The following is a 16197-nucleotide window of genomic DNA, read 5'->3' as shown; positions in this document are numbered from 1 at the left end:
ATACCACTTGTTCTCATAGCTACGCTGGTAGAGTAACCGAACAGTTATCGGAAAGTCTTGTGTTTGAATCCTGATGGGAACATACATTTTTCTCAATATTTATTATCATAAAATCAGAACAATGGAAATATGCAATAAAATGACAACAAAAAAAAGGGAAGAATATTTGATCACTGAAAACACCAGAACTACAATATTATCTAATTGTGGAACTATATTCGTACAGAAATGTTTAGGTAGCATGCATGATTCTTTAATTAACTATTTAAAAGTACAGTACAGCAAAACACCTATCTGTATTAAGGAGACATTTCAGGAAAATGTTGAAACACCTTTGGGACCCAAAAGTATCCTTTAAAAGGGAGTGAGGAGGGTCCCTTTAATAAGGGTGTACCTAACTTTTTTTATTTTCATTGTTTAATTTTTCTTATTTGCTAATACCGAACCACTTTGGAAATCAATGCTTTAGCACTGAAAGTGTCATTCAGTATATAGAAAGAATAAATAAATAAATGAATACAGTACTGTAGGCCTACAGATAACATGCAAGGTACAGGTAGAGTACATGAGTATGTGTCCATCCTATGCATGGGGAAAAAATTAAGTTAAAAAAAAAAAAAATCTAGAGCTCTTCTCAACAAGGGGACATTTCAGGACAATCTCGAGACACCTTTTGGGATCCAAAAGAGTCCTTGAATAGGGGTGTCCCTTTAATAAGAGTGTCCCATATGAATACAGTACAGTACAAATAACTCGTTCCTGGTACAGGTACATACTTCTTGCATGCATTGAAAAAAGTGAGAAAAAAAACTTCCTCTCTTTTTAACATTAGTAGAAAAAATACAGTACTACAGTATAATAGAAAAATGCTTTTTGAATACTCAATAGACAATTTTTAACACCAACCATTACATTGTATTTACTCTAAATATACACCATTACACATAACTGTATACATTGCATTTTGTAATTATTTGGGTCACACTGCGTTGTATTACAATGACTGTACACTTCAAAATAGATTAAAGAAATTCTTCTTTTTGTAATTCATTTTGGAAATTAGCAGTATCTGAAATGCCAACTTGAATCTCATACCTTTGTTGTTATATACTGTAGGTGCTTATCAAGTCTATATATTTAAAAGGAATAAGTTGTATACACTTCCAGACCAAATGGCCATGTTGACGAGGACACTTAATTAAAATTCTTGGGCAAGATTTATTTTCTTATACAATTTTACAGCCTCATGAGATAATTGGTAATCAAAGCAAGTTTGATCCATTTTAAGTCAATCCATCCTAAGTATAATTGTAATTAGTGTACCAATACCATTAAAAGCATACATTTTATAAATATTTAGGTATAATTATTTACAATAACAGTACGGTAGGCCCTATTATGAATTAATTGTACTGGTGCATTTAAAATAAGATAAACTAAAATTTTCAACTTTCTTCAAAGGTTTTTTTACATATACTGTACGTATTCTTTTAAATTCCTAAACTGTACTTTAAACCCTAATGCATTTTCTTTATGAAAATCAATAGTTTTTAATACCATTAAATGTCTATGCTTGGGGATTATTTTCTAAATATTAAACCTTATATAATTGTCGGATATTGTAATCGCAGTAAATTTGAAGTAAACCTTGTACACGGTTCAACAAACTTTCCTGATGTCACTCAAAACCCAGTTATTCTTGGACCCAGTTATTTGGGTGTCATCGCAAATCAAAGTTCTATGTACTTTGGAAATGATAATGGTTTATAAATAAAAATTTTCTATATTACATACTAACTTCCTGTCATCAGCATTTTAACTTCTTTGTGAATTTTCCCGTACGTTTCCCCTTTTTCACATTTGTGTTTTGTTGTTTTTTTAACCTTTATCATTCTTTTGTGTACAGTATACTGATATATGACAACACATGCATGCAGAACAGTCAAAATTTAAGGTTCAAGAACTTTTGCAATGACAATTCTCTTAATTTGAATTTTGTTTAAAAGGAAGTATGATTTATGAAATTGTTGTAAATATACATTACGCCACAAGAATAATGATAACGATACATTGTGACTAAAACGTGTACCTTCCGTAGCTCCCAGCTGAAACGCAACAAAGTAAGTCATTTTTCTTTTTGCCAAACAGATATTTTAACAAATGTTGTAAACCATTAAGCAATTATTGATTATTATACGTCAATTGTGCTGTCTAACCAAAGATGGAAATATTTTTCACTAGTGCCTAGTACACTGAGATAGCGATAGTCACTACAGCAATAGTTCCTGTTGCTAACGGATAGTGACATGTTGCTAACGGATGATGGGCATACTGTACGAGGAGGTACAGTATAATACTACCATGCCAGGTTAGGTAAAATCATTGCTAAAAAAACTAGACAGAGGCCTAGCCTATGATGTGGGGCTCATAGGGCTGGAGCTTATCCCCAGTTTCTGTAGTGTGAAGCGGATGAGAGTTGTACTCCCCCTGGACGGGACACTAGTCCGTCGCAGGTTAGTCCCGTTGTACAGCTGGGTGGACTGAAGCAATGTAGCTAAAGTGCCTTGCCCAAGGACACTTGCGAATCTGCACAGCGGAGAATCGATAAACCCCAACCTTACGATTGAAAGCCCAAACCTCAACCGCTGTAGCAAACTGCCGCTACTATATTAAAATGTGAATCAGTTTAAAGTTTACCATAAATTTATATTTTTTTCAGGAGGAACTTTTTGGTAGAACCGGCACCTGTTTCTTTCCGTTCACATGCTTCTCTGTAATTTACTCCATTTTAATTATTTCTATATCTTTTATTGTAGTATATTTGAATCAAAGATCTTATAACTACTACATTACTACTCTCTGCGATTACTACTCTCTGCGATTCTACGCGCAACAGTATTAAAAGCAAAAGGAAGTAATTGTAATTGAGAGAGGGCGTCCTACTGTAGTTGTAACCCTGTCTCTTATACACATCTAGATGTGTATAAGAGACAGGGTTCAAGAACTTTTGCAATGACAATTCTCTTTATTTGAATTTTATTTACAAGGAAGTATGATTTATGAAATTGTTGTAAATATACATTACGCCACAAGAATGATAACGATACATTGTAACTAAAACATGTACCTATCGTAGCTCCCAGCTGAAACGCAACAAAGTAAGTCATTTTTCTTTTTGCCAAACAGATATTTTAACAAATGTTGTGAACAATTAAGAAATGATTGATTATTAACGTCAATCGTGCTGTCTAACCAAAGATGGAAATATTTTTCACTAGTGCCTAGTACACTGAGATAGCGACAGTCACTACAGCAATAGTTCCTGTTGCTAATGGATAGTGACCGATGGTGGGCATACTGTACGAGGAGGTAAAGTATAATACTACCATGCCAGGTTAGGTAAAATCATTGCTAAAAAAACTAGACAGAGGCCTAGCCTATGATGGGCTAAATGCAACAATCTGTGCGCGGTTTATTATGCTTTTCATACAGTATGCTGTTAGAGTAGCCCTATGCTGGCCTAAACCTAACAAGTGTTGCCAGAGAACACAGATAGAGCTTGCCTAGACCTTTAGACTAGGCCTAGTCAAGATAACATGGCACTTGACTATAGAAAATATTGTAAAGATATTTTGGACACTAATTGATAATTTTGACCTTCTAGCAGCCATTATTTTCTTTAATAGAAAAAATGTCTTCTTCGGGTCCTTATTAAAACAGCATCCTCAAAACTTTAATTGCATTCAATAATTGTTTAATATTTATGCCATCAAATTTAATCATGAGTGAAGGCCTTGCACATCTCTACCTTTTATGCATTTTGAATGAGTGCTAATACTGTTTAAGCTGTTTAAACAAAAGTTAATATGTTTTATTGCTTTATTTGTTTATTTGAATATAAATTATTAGCTTTCCATTGGTAATTAAAAACCAGAAATGTTTCCTTGCCAACTGAAATTAACTCTTTATTATGTAAACACGGAACCATCATGTATCATTCACAATATGTTTAATGTACATTATTAGCTTTTCATTGGCAATTAAAACTACTGTAGGAAATGTTTTCCTTGCCAATTAAAATTAACCCTTATAAACACATAAACAAGACTACAGTAAATCCCAAAATATGGCTGAAGGGGTTTCTGTTAGTTATCAAGATCCTATTGAATGTAGCTTCCTAGGAATTTTTGATATCTTATCAATATCAAGAAGGAACTTAAGAAACAATTTACGTCCAAATATAGTTCTTATACTTTTGTGTTATTAAGAAACATTAGATTTGCACAACGATGTGACTCTACAATAATGGATTTACTCATGCGAGACTGCCCTACGTTCTCTGCACAACGAAGAATTGGCCAAAAGTTCTCACCAGAGTTCGAATTTCCTGACAGCACCGACAGCAACTGCTGTAGAAAGGGCCTTCCACTGCTGTTGTAAATCCCAGGCTCGACAGCAAGCTTTTAGCTGTCAAGCCGCTTAACCCAGGCTTAGGCCTAGCAACGGATAGGCCTAAGCCTAAAAACTGTTGATTGTTGCTGTAGAAGAAGAATAAATTGCTGCAGTAAAGCCAGAGCCTACAGCAACTTCTTGCTGATGGAGCATTTTAAGGAAATTCGAACCCTGTTTCAAATGCGCAGATGAAATATTAGTGACGTCATTTCATTCCATTTTCTACTGTGTTGCGCAATCAAAAACTCCCTAATGTTTAGGTTCTACTTCTGCTTCTTCTAATATCATTTTTTTTTGTTATTGTTAATTCAGTTCCAGAGCTAGCTGAGAAAAATTTTCTTCTAGGTTTTAGTCACCATCGAAGCTTGTTTTACATTGTATTAGCTTTTGGATGAAAATAAATGGTTAAAACAAATTGAAGGGTCATGGTATCTTGGTACACTGTTTCAAGGGGCATTTAACATGACCAACAGCTTCCTGCAAACACTATGAGTTGTACTATACCAATTGCAAACGATTTCAATTTGAATTTGGTACAGTAGATGAAATGCACCTGCATTACTCATTCGCCTGTTACTTACGAATAAACATTGCCCTCTATAAAATTCATTTACTGTATGGTCATTATTTAGACCAAATTTTATCATACAGTACAAAAATGTGCACTGAGGATTACAGTGTTTGAGGCAATCAAATTTTGATTTAAATTGGATCGACAAAATCTGTAAAAGAAACTCAGATTTTTAAGCATTTTGAAATAGAAAAAAAACTATATAAATATGAATAATGTATTCAGGATAGTATGTGATGAATGATTCAATATTCTAATAACTATTTCAAATGACTACAGTGGGATTTAAGAACCGTATTATATTGAAAAAGTAGGTTGACAATTCAGCGACAATTATTGCTTACAGTACAACAAAAGATATGCTTTCGAACACAATGACATAAAGCTTGAGATACAGAACTATATATTTATTAACTTAAACTAGAGTACTGTATAATATACCTGTATAACATTTTCAAACAGCCTACATACTACTTAAGGTGACAATTTCAAGTACCGTAACACATTTGTAGAGTATCACTCAGTATTTTTGAGCCATTATTTTTGTTCAGAATTTTCTTTTCTTCTATACCATTTTCATATGATTTTGCACAAGTGTTTTCTGTCTAGCACTTTGGTCATTGACACTTTCCATGCTTGAACTTCTTCAAACCAAAGATGTGCATATTAAAATATAACATCATTCACTTTTTATCGTTTCCTTTGTATGTTAAAATGTAAACTACTAAATCCTTTCCGAGCCACTGTGGCTCATAGGGCTGGAGCTTATCCCCAGTTTCTGTAGTGTGAAGCGGATGAGAGTTGTACTCCCCCTGGACGGGACACTAGTCCGTCGCAGGTTAGTCCCGTTGTACAGCTGGGTGGACTGAAGCAATGTAGCTAAAGTGCCTTGCCCAAGGACACTTGCGAATCTGCACAGCGGAGAATCGATAAACCCCAACCTTACGATTGAAAGCCCAAACCTCAACCGCTGTAGCAAACTGCCGCTACTATATTAAAATGTGAGTCAGTTTAAAGTTTACCATAAATTTATATTTTTTTCAGGAGGAACTTTTTGGTAGAACCTGCACCTGCTTTTTTCCGTTCACATGCTTTTCTGTAATTTACTCCATTTTAATTATTTCTATATCTTTTATTGTAGTATATTTGAATCAAAGATCTTATAACTACAAGATAGCGCTCTCTGCGATTCTACGCGTAACAGTATTAAAAGCAAAAGGAAGTAATTGTAATTGAGAGAGGGCGTCCTATTGTAGTTGTAACCATGGCATGGATGTTGTTCCAGATTTGCGCATAGATCATAAATGTCAAAGTTCAAAAGTAATTGCAATTTAAAGAGGGTGCACTACAATGTGTTATTACAGAATTTGTAAACAGAAATCGAGGAGAACGCTATCTTCTAATTATAAGATCTTTGATTTGAATGTGAAAAAGTTGAATAAATAAAAGGAAGTACAGTATACTGTATGCTCGTGTCACGTTTTTTGCACCCATGGGAATTGTTGTTGGCGACTGGTATTAGCTTTCCTTGCTTTGTGCAAGTGTAACTAAGCGTTAAGAACCGTTTCCTGAATTAATGACAGCATTAAAGTGGTACCACAAAGTAAAATTTGGCATTGAAATTTAAAGTCCTCCTCCGTGTATTATTTGGTCGGGCTTCCCGTTTCGGTGACTTTAAGTTTAACAGTTTAACTTTCTTTTGATGGCTGGCAGCACAGATATTCTGGTAGAAACAGTCATTTTGGAGTACAGCAAACCTATAGCAATCCTAACTAAATGCAAATTCAATCATCATATAAAGACTCCCATACTGTATATACTAGCATAGGCGACCCGTGTATACGACCCCTGAGTTTAAGAAGGTTTTTGGAAGATTTTTGTATCGTGGGCGTATATGTTTCATTACTTTTTTTTTGCTTTTTATGGACTTGATACTCCATCTACTGTACTGTAGCTAGCTAAAAACTGAGCCAAATGTAAGGCTAATCTTCCATAATATTTCATACCATTTTATAAGTTTCTATTAAATGTTCATCAAAATCTTATTTCCCCGTATTTAAAATCGCGTTCATTCATACTAACATTCAGTAGCTTCATTTCAGTAGTAAACTTGCATGTCACTGTACAATGGTCCGCACATAAGACAAACATGATTTAATAAAGCTAAAATTTGTATGGTGTGTGTATAAGACGACCCCCCTGTTTTTTTTTATCGTAATTTGCCATTTTAAGCCATGTGCTCTTGACTACCCTTTTCTTTAAATACCGTTATTATTTTTCTTACTTCTGTTGTTATATTAAATTCAAGCAATTTCAATAATGAAATATACAGACCTTTTTTGCATAGCATTTTAATTAAAAATTTAATCACTTCCTACAGTACCCATCCTCTCTCTATATACTGTATGCCGCTAAAATAATAAAATATTGTATACTTAGTGCTACTGTACATAAAAGACACTAAGATAAATTGCAAATTATTGAAATTTACAATATAATTCAGTCAAATAAAGGTCTCCTTATAATTAAAGACCCCTCCCAATAAATAATAATAATAATAATGTATACAGTAAAGTGCACAAATCCACTTCAGTAGTGCTCAAGGCGCTACAGGAGGAAGGAACCAACATTTCCGTGAACATTAAGCTACAAGAAAATACACCACCACACCATCACCGCATCGTTTACAGACAATTTAAGGCACCTCCAATTAAAGACCACTTTTCTGTGGTCCCAAATCAACAAATGTCTTTTATTTTTATTGTCCTAATTATAGGCCAAAGCTGCTTAAGACCATGGAAACACCAGTCTCCAATAGTGGTCTTTAATTGGAGGGAGACCTACATAGGCCTACACAATTATATAAAAGACATCAAAATACCAAAAAAAATTAAAGTAAAAATAAACACAGTACATAGGCCTAGCCTAGTTGAAATGTACAGTAAATACAGTAGCACCGGTGGGATAGACCTAAGCCTCTATTTTAGGCCTACACACCCTCCCTGGCTGGCTGCGATGAGTGAGGCTCTGCTGGCAACACATCGACATAATAAAGTTACAGTAAAACAAAAAACTGAACATGCAAGTTTATTGTCTGAAGATAAATCAATACCAAGCTAAGACAGTCATCAAGCGAAAAAAATGCTGTAGACGAAATAATGGGCCATCTGTCCAATGTCGTACGCTAGGGCCTAGCGACAGCGTGCCAAGCATACGTCGGCGGAAGCCGAGCAGTCCATCCCGGATGGTGTATAACAACTGATTGCTTCCGAGGAGGCCTCCGTTAGTGGTATTTCCGAAAGTAATCGTTGTCTAATTAATTACGTGAAATCTATATGGTTTATTTTTTTAAAATACGTATAATTACCTGCTGCTGGATACTGGTAATTCACTTGAAAATGATGAAGCGACGCCTATCACTTTGTCTAAAGGAAAGCAAGGTAAATATTGAATCTAAAGTGTTGCCTTTATAACAAGGTATCCACCACCGTACGGAGGCGGAGTCGATGATCGAGCAGCCAGAGACAGTCGAAGATTCAGAAAGGTATATTTTAGAGGGCGCGCTATGCTATTCGCTCTCTCTCCCCTATTCTCGTTTGCATTTGACATTATGTATCAGTAGCTTAAAATATTATCTCTATCACAAAGTTTTACAGCCAAATGTAAAAACAAATAGACCTTTTAATTTTTAAATTCACAACCACCGAAGCAATGACACATCGTGGTCAATATTATGGGAGTCTCTTCATCAAAAACGGAAACGAAATTGCTTCGCTAGTATTAGTGTTTGACCTCCTAGGTAATAGTGTTATTTCGATCAGGGAAAATCAAATCTCGAGCTCTGAAAGTACAATTCAAGCATGCCTTACTAAGCTATCAACATTTTAGATATAAAAAAAAAATGTTTAGTGCCAGCAGTGCTATCGTATGTGCGAGGTGTTGTATTCTATTGCGATAAATTCCCCGAAAAATTTTAAATTTTCCCCCCAAACGGAGGGGGGGGGGGCGCTAGGCTTTTGGGGTGGGGGCGTGGACCACTTTTCAAGGAGCTTGGACCCCTCGTCAGGGAATTCTGGCGCCGCCCCTGGAAAACAGTAGAGATAAAAAGAGAATGATATTCAAATCAAGTCTGTGAGCCATTTCCGGCCATATCATATATTTTCTTACGTACCTCAGCCCCAACCATGGTGGGGGCTGAGATGGTACAGACCCTCCATCTGTGAAAGTCCTTGCCTGGCCCTCTATTTCAAATTCTCACTAGATCCGCTACTGATGTCATCATTTTTTCGTCGTTTATAATATATTAAATGGCAAACATGATTTTAAAACACATCTAAAACCCAGGAATCGGCAACTGGGAACGGAAAAGGGTCACCGGACCTAGTATACGCCACTGGTCCCTCTTATATCCGACAAATAAACGACATATCTACAGTGAGTGCAGCTAGTTGGTTATGGTGATAGAAGTTTTATTAACAGGGTTGCAAAGGCCGCAAATAGTATAAATATAGGCGTTACATTTTTATGCGTGCGATTTTGGTTCTTAAGCGTGAGATGGTGAGACAGATCCCAAATGTCTCACGCCAAATGCGTGATACTTGGTACTCAATGTCAGCTACTGGAACTGGAGTCCCGCTTAATTTTTCTTTAATTTTTTTTTTAACTTGAAGAAAAAATAGTAAGCATATGGTGGGTCCACTTTAGATTTTATGTCTACAATAAGTCCCAATTTTTCAAATGGTCCACACATAAATTGGGTTCACTTTTTTAATGTGGGTCCACAATAGATTTTATGTGTAAAAATAGTATACATGTATTTTATAATCCTATAGGCAATTGTCGTGTGCGCAGTTCAGTCAGTTGATTGATCTTTTTCTCTTTGTCTTTTCTCTTTTTTTTTTTTTTTTTTTTTTTGTATTATATGGGTATCAATTGTCTGAATTGGTATCAATTGGTCCACACATGTTCACATTTTAAAAGATGGGTCCACATTATTAGCTTATATAAGCTGAGTCATTTTTTTTAATGTGGGTCCACATTTTATGTGTAAAAACAGTACACATGTATTTTATAATATGCCTATAGGCAATTTTCGTGTGCGCAGTTCAGTCAGTTGATTAATCGTTTTCTCTTGTCTTGTTTTTTTTTTGTATTATATGGGTATCAATTGTCTGAAATAAAAGAATTGAATTGAATGACATTTAAGCGTGAGACTTTAGTCCTAGCGTGAGGGTGAGACAAATCCCAATTGCGTGAGTCTCACGCCAAATTCGTGGTACTGTTGGTATATTGTAAATAAAAACATCAAAATTCAAGAACTGGTAAATAAAATGCATATAAAACAGGCGAAGCTATAAAAAACCAAATTCAATCTACAAAACTTAAACACTGGTATGACGCGAGCGTCATGCCATTTACACCACAGAGGCCCGTACGATTATTACGGATTGCAGACCACTTTTTTTTTTTTATTAGAACACATTTTATAGAACACTGAGGCTGAAACTGCTTAAAAATTAAGAACAATATAAGAACAAATTGAGGCTGAGGTAAAATGTCTAAAGAGATTTTTATATTTAAAAAAATTTTAAAAAACCAAAACACATATCTACCCATTTTTACCGTGGCATTTTTTCTCTGGCCATTTTTTCAGGGGCCTTTTTTTCAAGGACCACTTTTTCCGGGACCACTTTTTACCTACATACAGTGACTGCTGTACAATAATAATTTGTTATTTTGGAAAAGTGTGTAAAATAAGAACAAAATAAGAACATTTTGAGCCTGAAATGGCCAAAAAATAAGAACACTGAGCCTGAGCAAAATTTTACTAGTTCTTATAAAAAAAAAAGTGTAGTTTCTCTCCCTTCATCTTGATGGACTTATTTTTAAGCTACGTACCGGTATTGGCTTAGAGGTAGCAGCTGGTAAATCATAGGAAATAATATTCAAATCAGGATTTTGCTGCGTAGCACTCTGGGAACACTGCAGATAATGTACTGTTACATCAAATAGATATTAATACAGTCCTGTTTGTATGAAAAAGAGGTCTCTGGAGAGAATCGAACCCGCAATTTTTTGCTATTTCGGCGAGCGTCATACCGTTTAGACCACAGACGAGACGCTCGTACCACAAGACTCGATTTAAAGTTTATCTCTATGTGTGAGTATGGAAGACAATCGCCGCCAAAAATACTGTTACAAACGAACAACCTACTCGCAGAAACGAACAACTTGCAGAAACAAACAACCTACTCATAGAAACGAACAGCATACTCGCAAGAAACGAACAATCTACTCTAGTACAGGCTAAATGTGACAAAAATCCTATTTAACCTTAAACAAACTCTAATAAAAGGACTGTTTGCATATTCTTGTAGGCCTATATTTGAAAAGTCATGAACACATTTTTGCCACCTTTTTATAGTTGCGTTTACAAAATATTCAGGGTCAAAGGTCAATTACCTGTATGCAGCATGTTCCAGGTCGTAACTCTTCAACTACTTGCTCTAAAAGCTCAAAAATAGTGTCTACACCGAGAATTTTCGGGACAACAATTATGGGAAATTTTTTACGCCATATAGTAGCATCGTTGACCAAATATTCAGGGTCAAAGGTCAGAATAGCTTTTATATAGCATGTTTCGGGTCATAAATCCTTAATTACTTCGTCTCAAAGCACGAAAATTGTGTCTACACTTAGATTGTTGGGGTCAACATTTATGGAAACATTTTTACCGCCTTCTAGTAGCGGTGTTGACTAAAAATTTAGGGTCAAAGGTCAGTGACCTTTATACAACATGATCGTCATAACTCCTCAACCAGTTTACCTAGATGCACAAAAATAGTGGCTACACCTAGGTTTTTGGGATCAAAATTTATTTAAATTTCTTTGCCACCTTCTAGTAGCTGCGTTGACCAAATATATTCAGGGTCAAAGGTCAATTACCTTTATACAACATTGATGGTCATAACTCCTCAATTATGAGAAATTTTTGACGCCTTAGAGTAGCTGCGTTGACCAAATATTCAGTGTCAAAGGTCAGTATAGCCTTTATATAGCAAGTTCCGGGTCATAAATCCTCAACTACTTGGTCTCAAAGCACGAAAATTGTGTCTACACTTTCAACATTTATGGAAACATTTAACCGCCTTCTAGTAGATGCGTTGACTAAATATTTATGGTCAAAGGTCAGTGACCTTTATACAACTATGATCGTCATAACTCGACCAGTTTGTCTAGATGCACAAAAATAGTGGCTACACCTAGGTTTTTGAGATCAATTAAGTAATTTTGCCACCTTCTAGTAGCTGCGCTAGATAAATATTCCAGGTCAAAGGTTACTGACCTTTATCCAATATAATATGATGGTCATAACTCCTCAACCACTTGGTCCAGAAGCACAAAATTATTGTCTACACCTATTGTAGGCCTGTTAAGCGAACCAATCCTTCAAATTGTGATAACATTCAAAACTTGGCACAGTTATTCATTGGGGTATCAACAACATGGAATTGAAGGGTTGCCCAAAATTTGGTCAGGGGAAAGCGGCTATTTTGGATTTCAAAATGGTGGACCCCAAATTTTCCCTTTTTAGGTATATCTCAGCTGAAAGGCACCTAAAGTGTTCTGATTTTGGGGGCAAAGTATATATTATTGGGTCAACAAACATTGGTATAACTTACATTTCGATTGCATGGTGGCCATTTTGAATTCCAAGATGGCTGCCATTAAATTGCATTACAACGCATATCTGAACTTGTGGAGCCTCAATTACGGTTAATGTTATCGGGTTTATTAAACAAATATATGCAATTACAAATACTGACTGAATAAATGTTGGCTCTTTTGAATTCAAAGATGGCCACCAAATACATGGTTTCAAGGCTTATTCTTTTATAACACCTTTACTACATGCAGTATATATGGTGTAATTATTGGTCACAAGAAACATTTTGGATACAACCTCACTTATGATTTTTGATTTGGGAGACAAAGTCATTGTAATTTGCGTTAATGGAATAAAGTGTGCACCAATTGATCAACCATCTGTGAACTCTATTAATGACTACGAAAATAACATAATTATGCTGTATCTCTATTACATATACACATTCTCATAGTTTCACATGTTATTTCTAAGCAAATAAACATAAACATATGTTCAATGTTTACATAGATTAGCAAAGACTACTTGTAAGGTCTTGTCTAACATTTTCCCTGGCAACCACACAACTCGGTACATCTTAATCCATTCTTTCTGCATTTGCAGCTTCCAAGTTCACAGTTTGGGCGGATCCAGGATTTGAAAAAGGGGGTTCAAAACGTTTCCAAAAACACCTAAAATGAAAGGGGGTGGGGTCCTCTCCATGGAAAATTTCCCCCTTGAATCCGCCACTGTATGACTAACGCTCAGGTTACCTAGGGTTTTAAAACAAATCGTATATACTCGCGTATAATAGGACGTGGCTTAAAATAGCAAATTACGATCGAAAAAAAGGGGGTCGTCTTATACGCACGACATTCATATTTTAGATTTGTATAATCATGTTCGTCTTATGTGCGGATCGTCCGTAACACGCGAACTTACTACTGTAGTGAAGCAACTAAATGTTGTATGAATGAAAGCAATTTTAAATACGAAAAAATACGATTTTGATGGTAAAGATTTAAAAACTCATAAAATGTTATTATTTGGAAGATTACCCTTGCATTTGGCTCCATTTATCCAGTTAGATGCAGTATCAGGCCCACACAAAATTGGGAATTAGTCATACATACAAATATCAACCAAAAATCTCCTAAACTCGGGGTCGTCCCACGGGTCACCTTGTAGGACATACGCGAGTATATAAGGTATACTGCTTATTATGTAACCCCTGTGGAAGTTCGGGTTCCAGTCACATAATTAACGGTTGGCTGTAACAATAAATTCGCAAGACTGCTCGCGACAGATTCTACAAGTGCGTGATTGGCTGGGTTGTTTTGGTCAGAAAGGAGAAACTTTGTCTGTGAATTGATTCTCCAACGAGATAATGAAAGCTCTCTAATGACTCAAGTTACTGTATGACCGTTTTTATATTTTTGATAAAACCAATTTCTTCTAATTTTAAATATGTTTTCCCCTGAATTTGTGATAATTCGTTATCACGCAAGTGCTAAATTCGTGACACATTTATGATCTAGCATGTGCTTCTACAAAATGCGTGTTTCATCCAAAATCACTTTGAAACTTAACGTGGGACTGTCCCGCACGATGCGTGACGGTTGGTATGGCATAGATAACTGCCGGGCCCTAGGTAAAATTGGTAAAAATGCACCTGATCGGACCTAGAGACACTGAGCCTTTAGTGGGGTCTACTCAGGCGAAACTCTTAATGCTCATACATTCTGAGATATTTTAAAACAGATACAGCATTTCAGAAATATCTAAAAAAGTATTTTGTTTAAAAGATTCAAGAATATTGAGAACAAACTATGGTCAAGTTATATAGGCCTATATGTTATCGCTTAGGGCCTATTAGGCATTTCATGAATCTATGATATATTATAATATTGATAACATCAATAGAACATGTATAGGTGGAATTTTGTCCAACCGGTCGTGAAATGTAGGCCTACTGAATAGGCCTACTTAGTGCGTCTGAAAACACTTGTAAAAATACCGTAGTACTCGCCGCTACTTGTGCTCGAAGTCCCACTGGAGAACAACTTTCACACGCACTGATTATTCAGTACATTTTCACGACAAGTTGGGCAAAATTACACATATAGGCCCCCCTAATTTATTCTCCTGACGTAAATCCAGGTATTGTTTATTCCATCACGATAATAACAATTACCATTTAATAATAGAACAGTCATCTCGACCTACTTGCAGTGAAGTGAATCTAAAATGTATTTATGAAGTTATGATGATCTGAAGTGTTTAAAATCGTACACAATAATAGTTGAACCAACTTTCAAATACCACAGATACAAATGTGCGTGACGATATTTTATTGCTTCAGAAATGTGATTTCAAAAAGTATATTAGTGCATCATGCACTGAGTAGGCCTATTCAATACATATTCACACAGGTTGGGCAAAATACATATAGGCCCCCTAATTGATTCTCCTGACGGAAATCCAGGTATTGTCTATTCCATCACGATAATAACAATTACCATTCAATAATACAACATTCATCAACCTACTTGCAGTGAAGTGAATCTAAAATGTATTCGTGAATTATGATGATCTGAATTGTTTAAAAACGTACACAATAATAGTTGAACCAACTTTAAAATACCAGAAACACAAATGTGCGTGACGATATTTCATTGCTTTAGAAATGTGATTTCAAAAAGTATATTAGTGCATCACGCACTGAGTAGGCCTATTCAATACATATTCACGACAGGTTGGGCAAAATACATATAGATTCTCCTGACGCAAATCCAGGTATTGTCTATTCCATCACGATAATAACAATTACCATTCAATAATACAACATTCATCAACCTACTTGCAGTGAAGTGAATATAAAATGTATTCGTGAAGTTATGATGACCTGAAGTGTTTAAAAACGTACACAATAATAGTTGAACCAACTTCAAAATACCACAAACACAAATGTGCGTGACGATATTTTATTGCTTTAGAAATGTGATTTCAAAAAGTACATTAGTGCATCGTATATAAGAGCTTGTTTTGTTGGCGGTTTTTTTACTTGCAGCATGTGGGAAATTGGTAATAGGTAAATTGTAATGAATATAATCAATATTATAGCCTCTAAAACCTAATATTATTGAAGGGTCCTTTTAAAGTTTAAATAGGATTTTTTTAAGTTATATTTTTAGATCATTAGACCAGATTAGACCTATTAAACGAGCCCCCAATACTGCACTACCCATACCTACGCCAAGACTGGACCTGAGTATTATTAGTGGTTACATAACGTTTGCTATGCATATACCATGCACTAGAAGTGGAAGACCATAAGATATTGGGAATGTGCCTCTCTCTGGTATCAGTGTAAATGTGTAAGGTATAGGATAGCGTGGGTTTAATCATTTTCCTAATGGTATTGTTAAAATAAGTGTCATGGAAAGTAAGTATGATTGTTGGAAAAAATGGTCAACATTTTATTTTGATTTCTCACCCTGACCTTCGCCTGGGCGAAGTGGGCGAAGGT

General features: G+C 35.5%; 1 protein-coding gene across 3 annotated transcripts in view; it reads left to right on the top strand.

Moving 5' to 3' along the window:
• The first annotated feature begins 1979 nt into the window (after window positions 1-1979).
• Window positions 1980-16197, top strand: part of LOC117109453 — a 24117-nt gene continuing 9899 nt past the window's right edge. The window contains exons 1-2 of one of the 3 annotated variants that reach the window (XM_033251813.1): window positions 3131-3158; window positions 3279-3369. In XM_033251813.1, the coding sequence (XP_033107704.1) occupies window positions 3346-3369 (24 nt within the window). In that variant the 5' untranslated portion in view covers window positions 3131-3158; window positions 3279-3345. Of the gene's footprint in view, window positions 2121-3033; window positions 3159-3278; window positions 3370-16197 lie in introns of those variants that run through there. The other 2 variants (XM_033251815.1, XM_033251814.1) reach the window with 2 other exon arrangements.

This window comes from Anneissia japonica, unplaced genomic scaffold (genome assembly GCF_011630105.1).
Source record: "Anneissia japonica isolate Jap-2015-1 unplaced genomic scaffold, ASM1163010v1 scaffold287719_len1884721_cov185, whole genome shotgun sequence".
NCBI lineage: Eukaryota > Metazoa > Echinodermata > Crinoidea > Comatulida > Comatulidae > Anneissia > Anneissia japonica.
The sequence above is the reverse complement of the archived record's forward strand: the minus strand, read 5'-3'. Positions and strand labels throughout refer to the sequence as shown.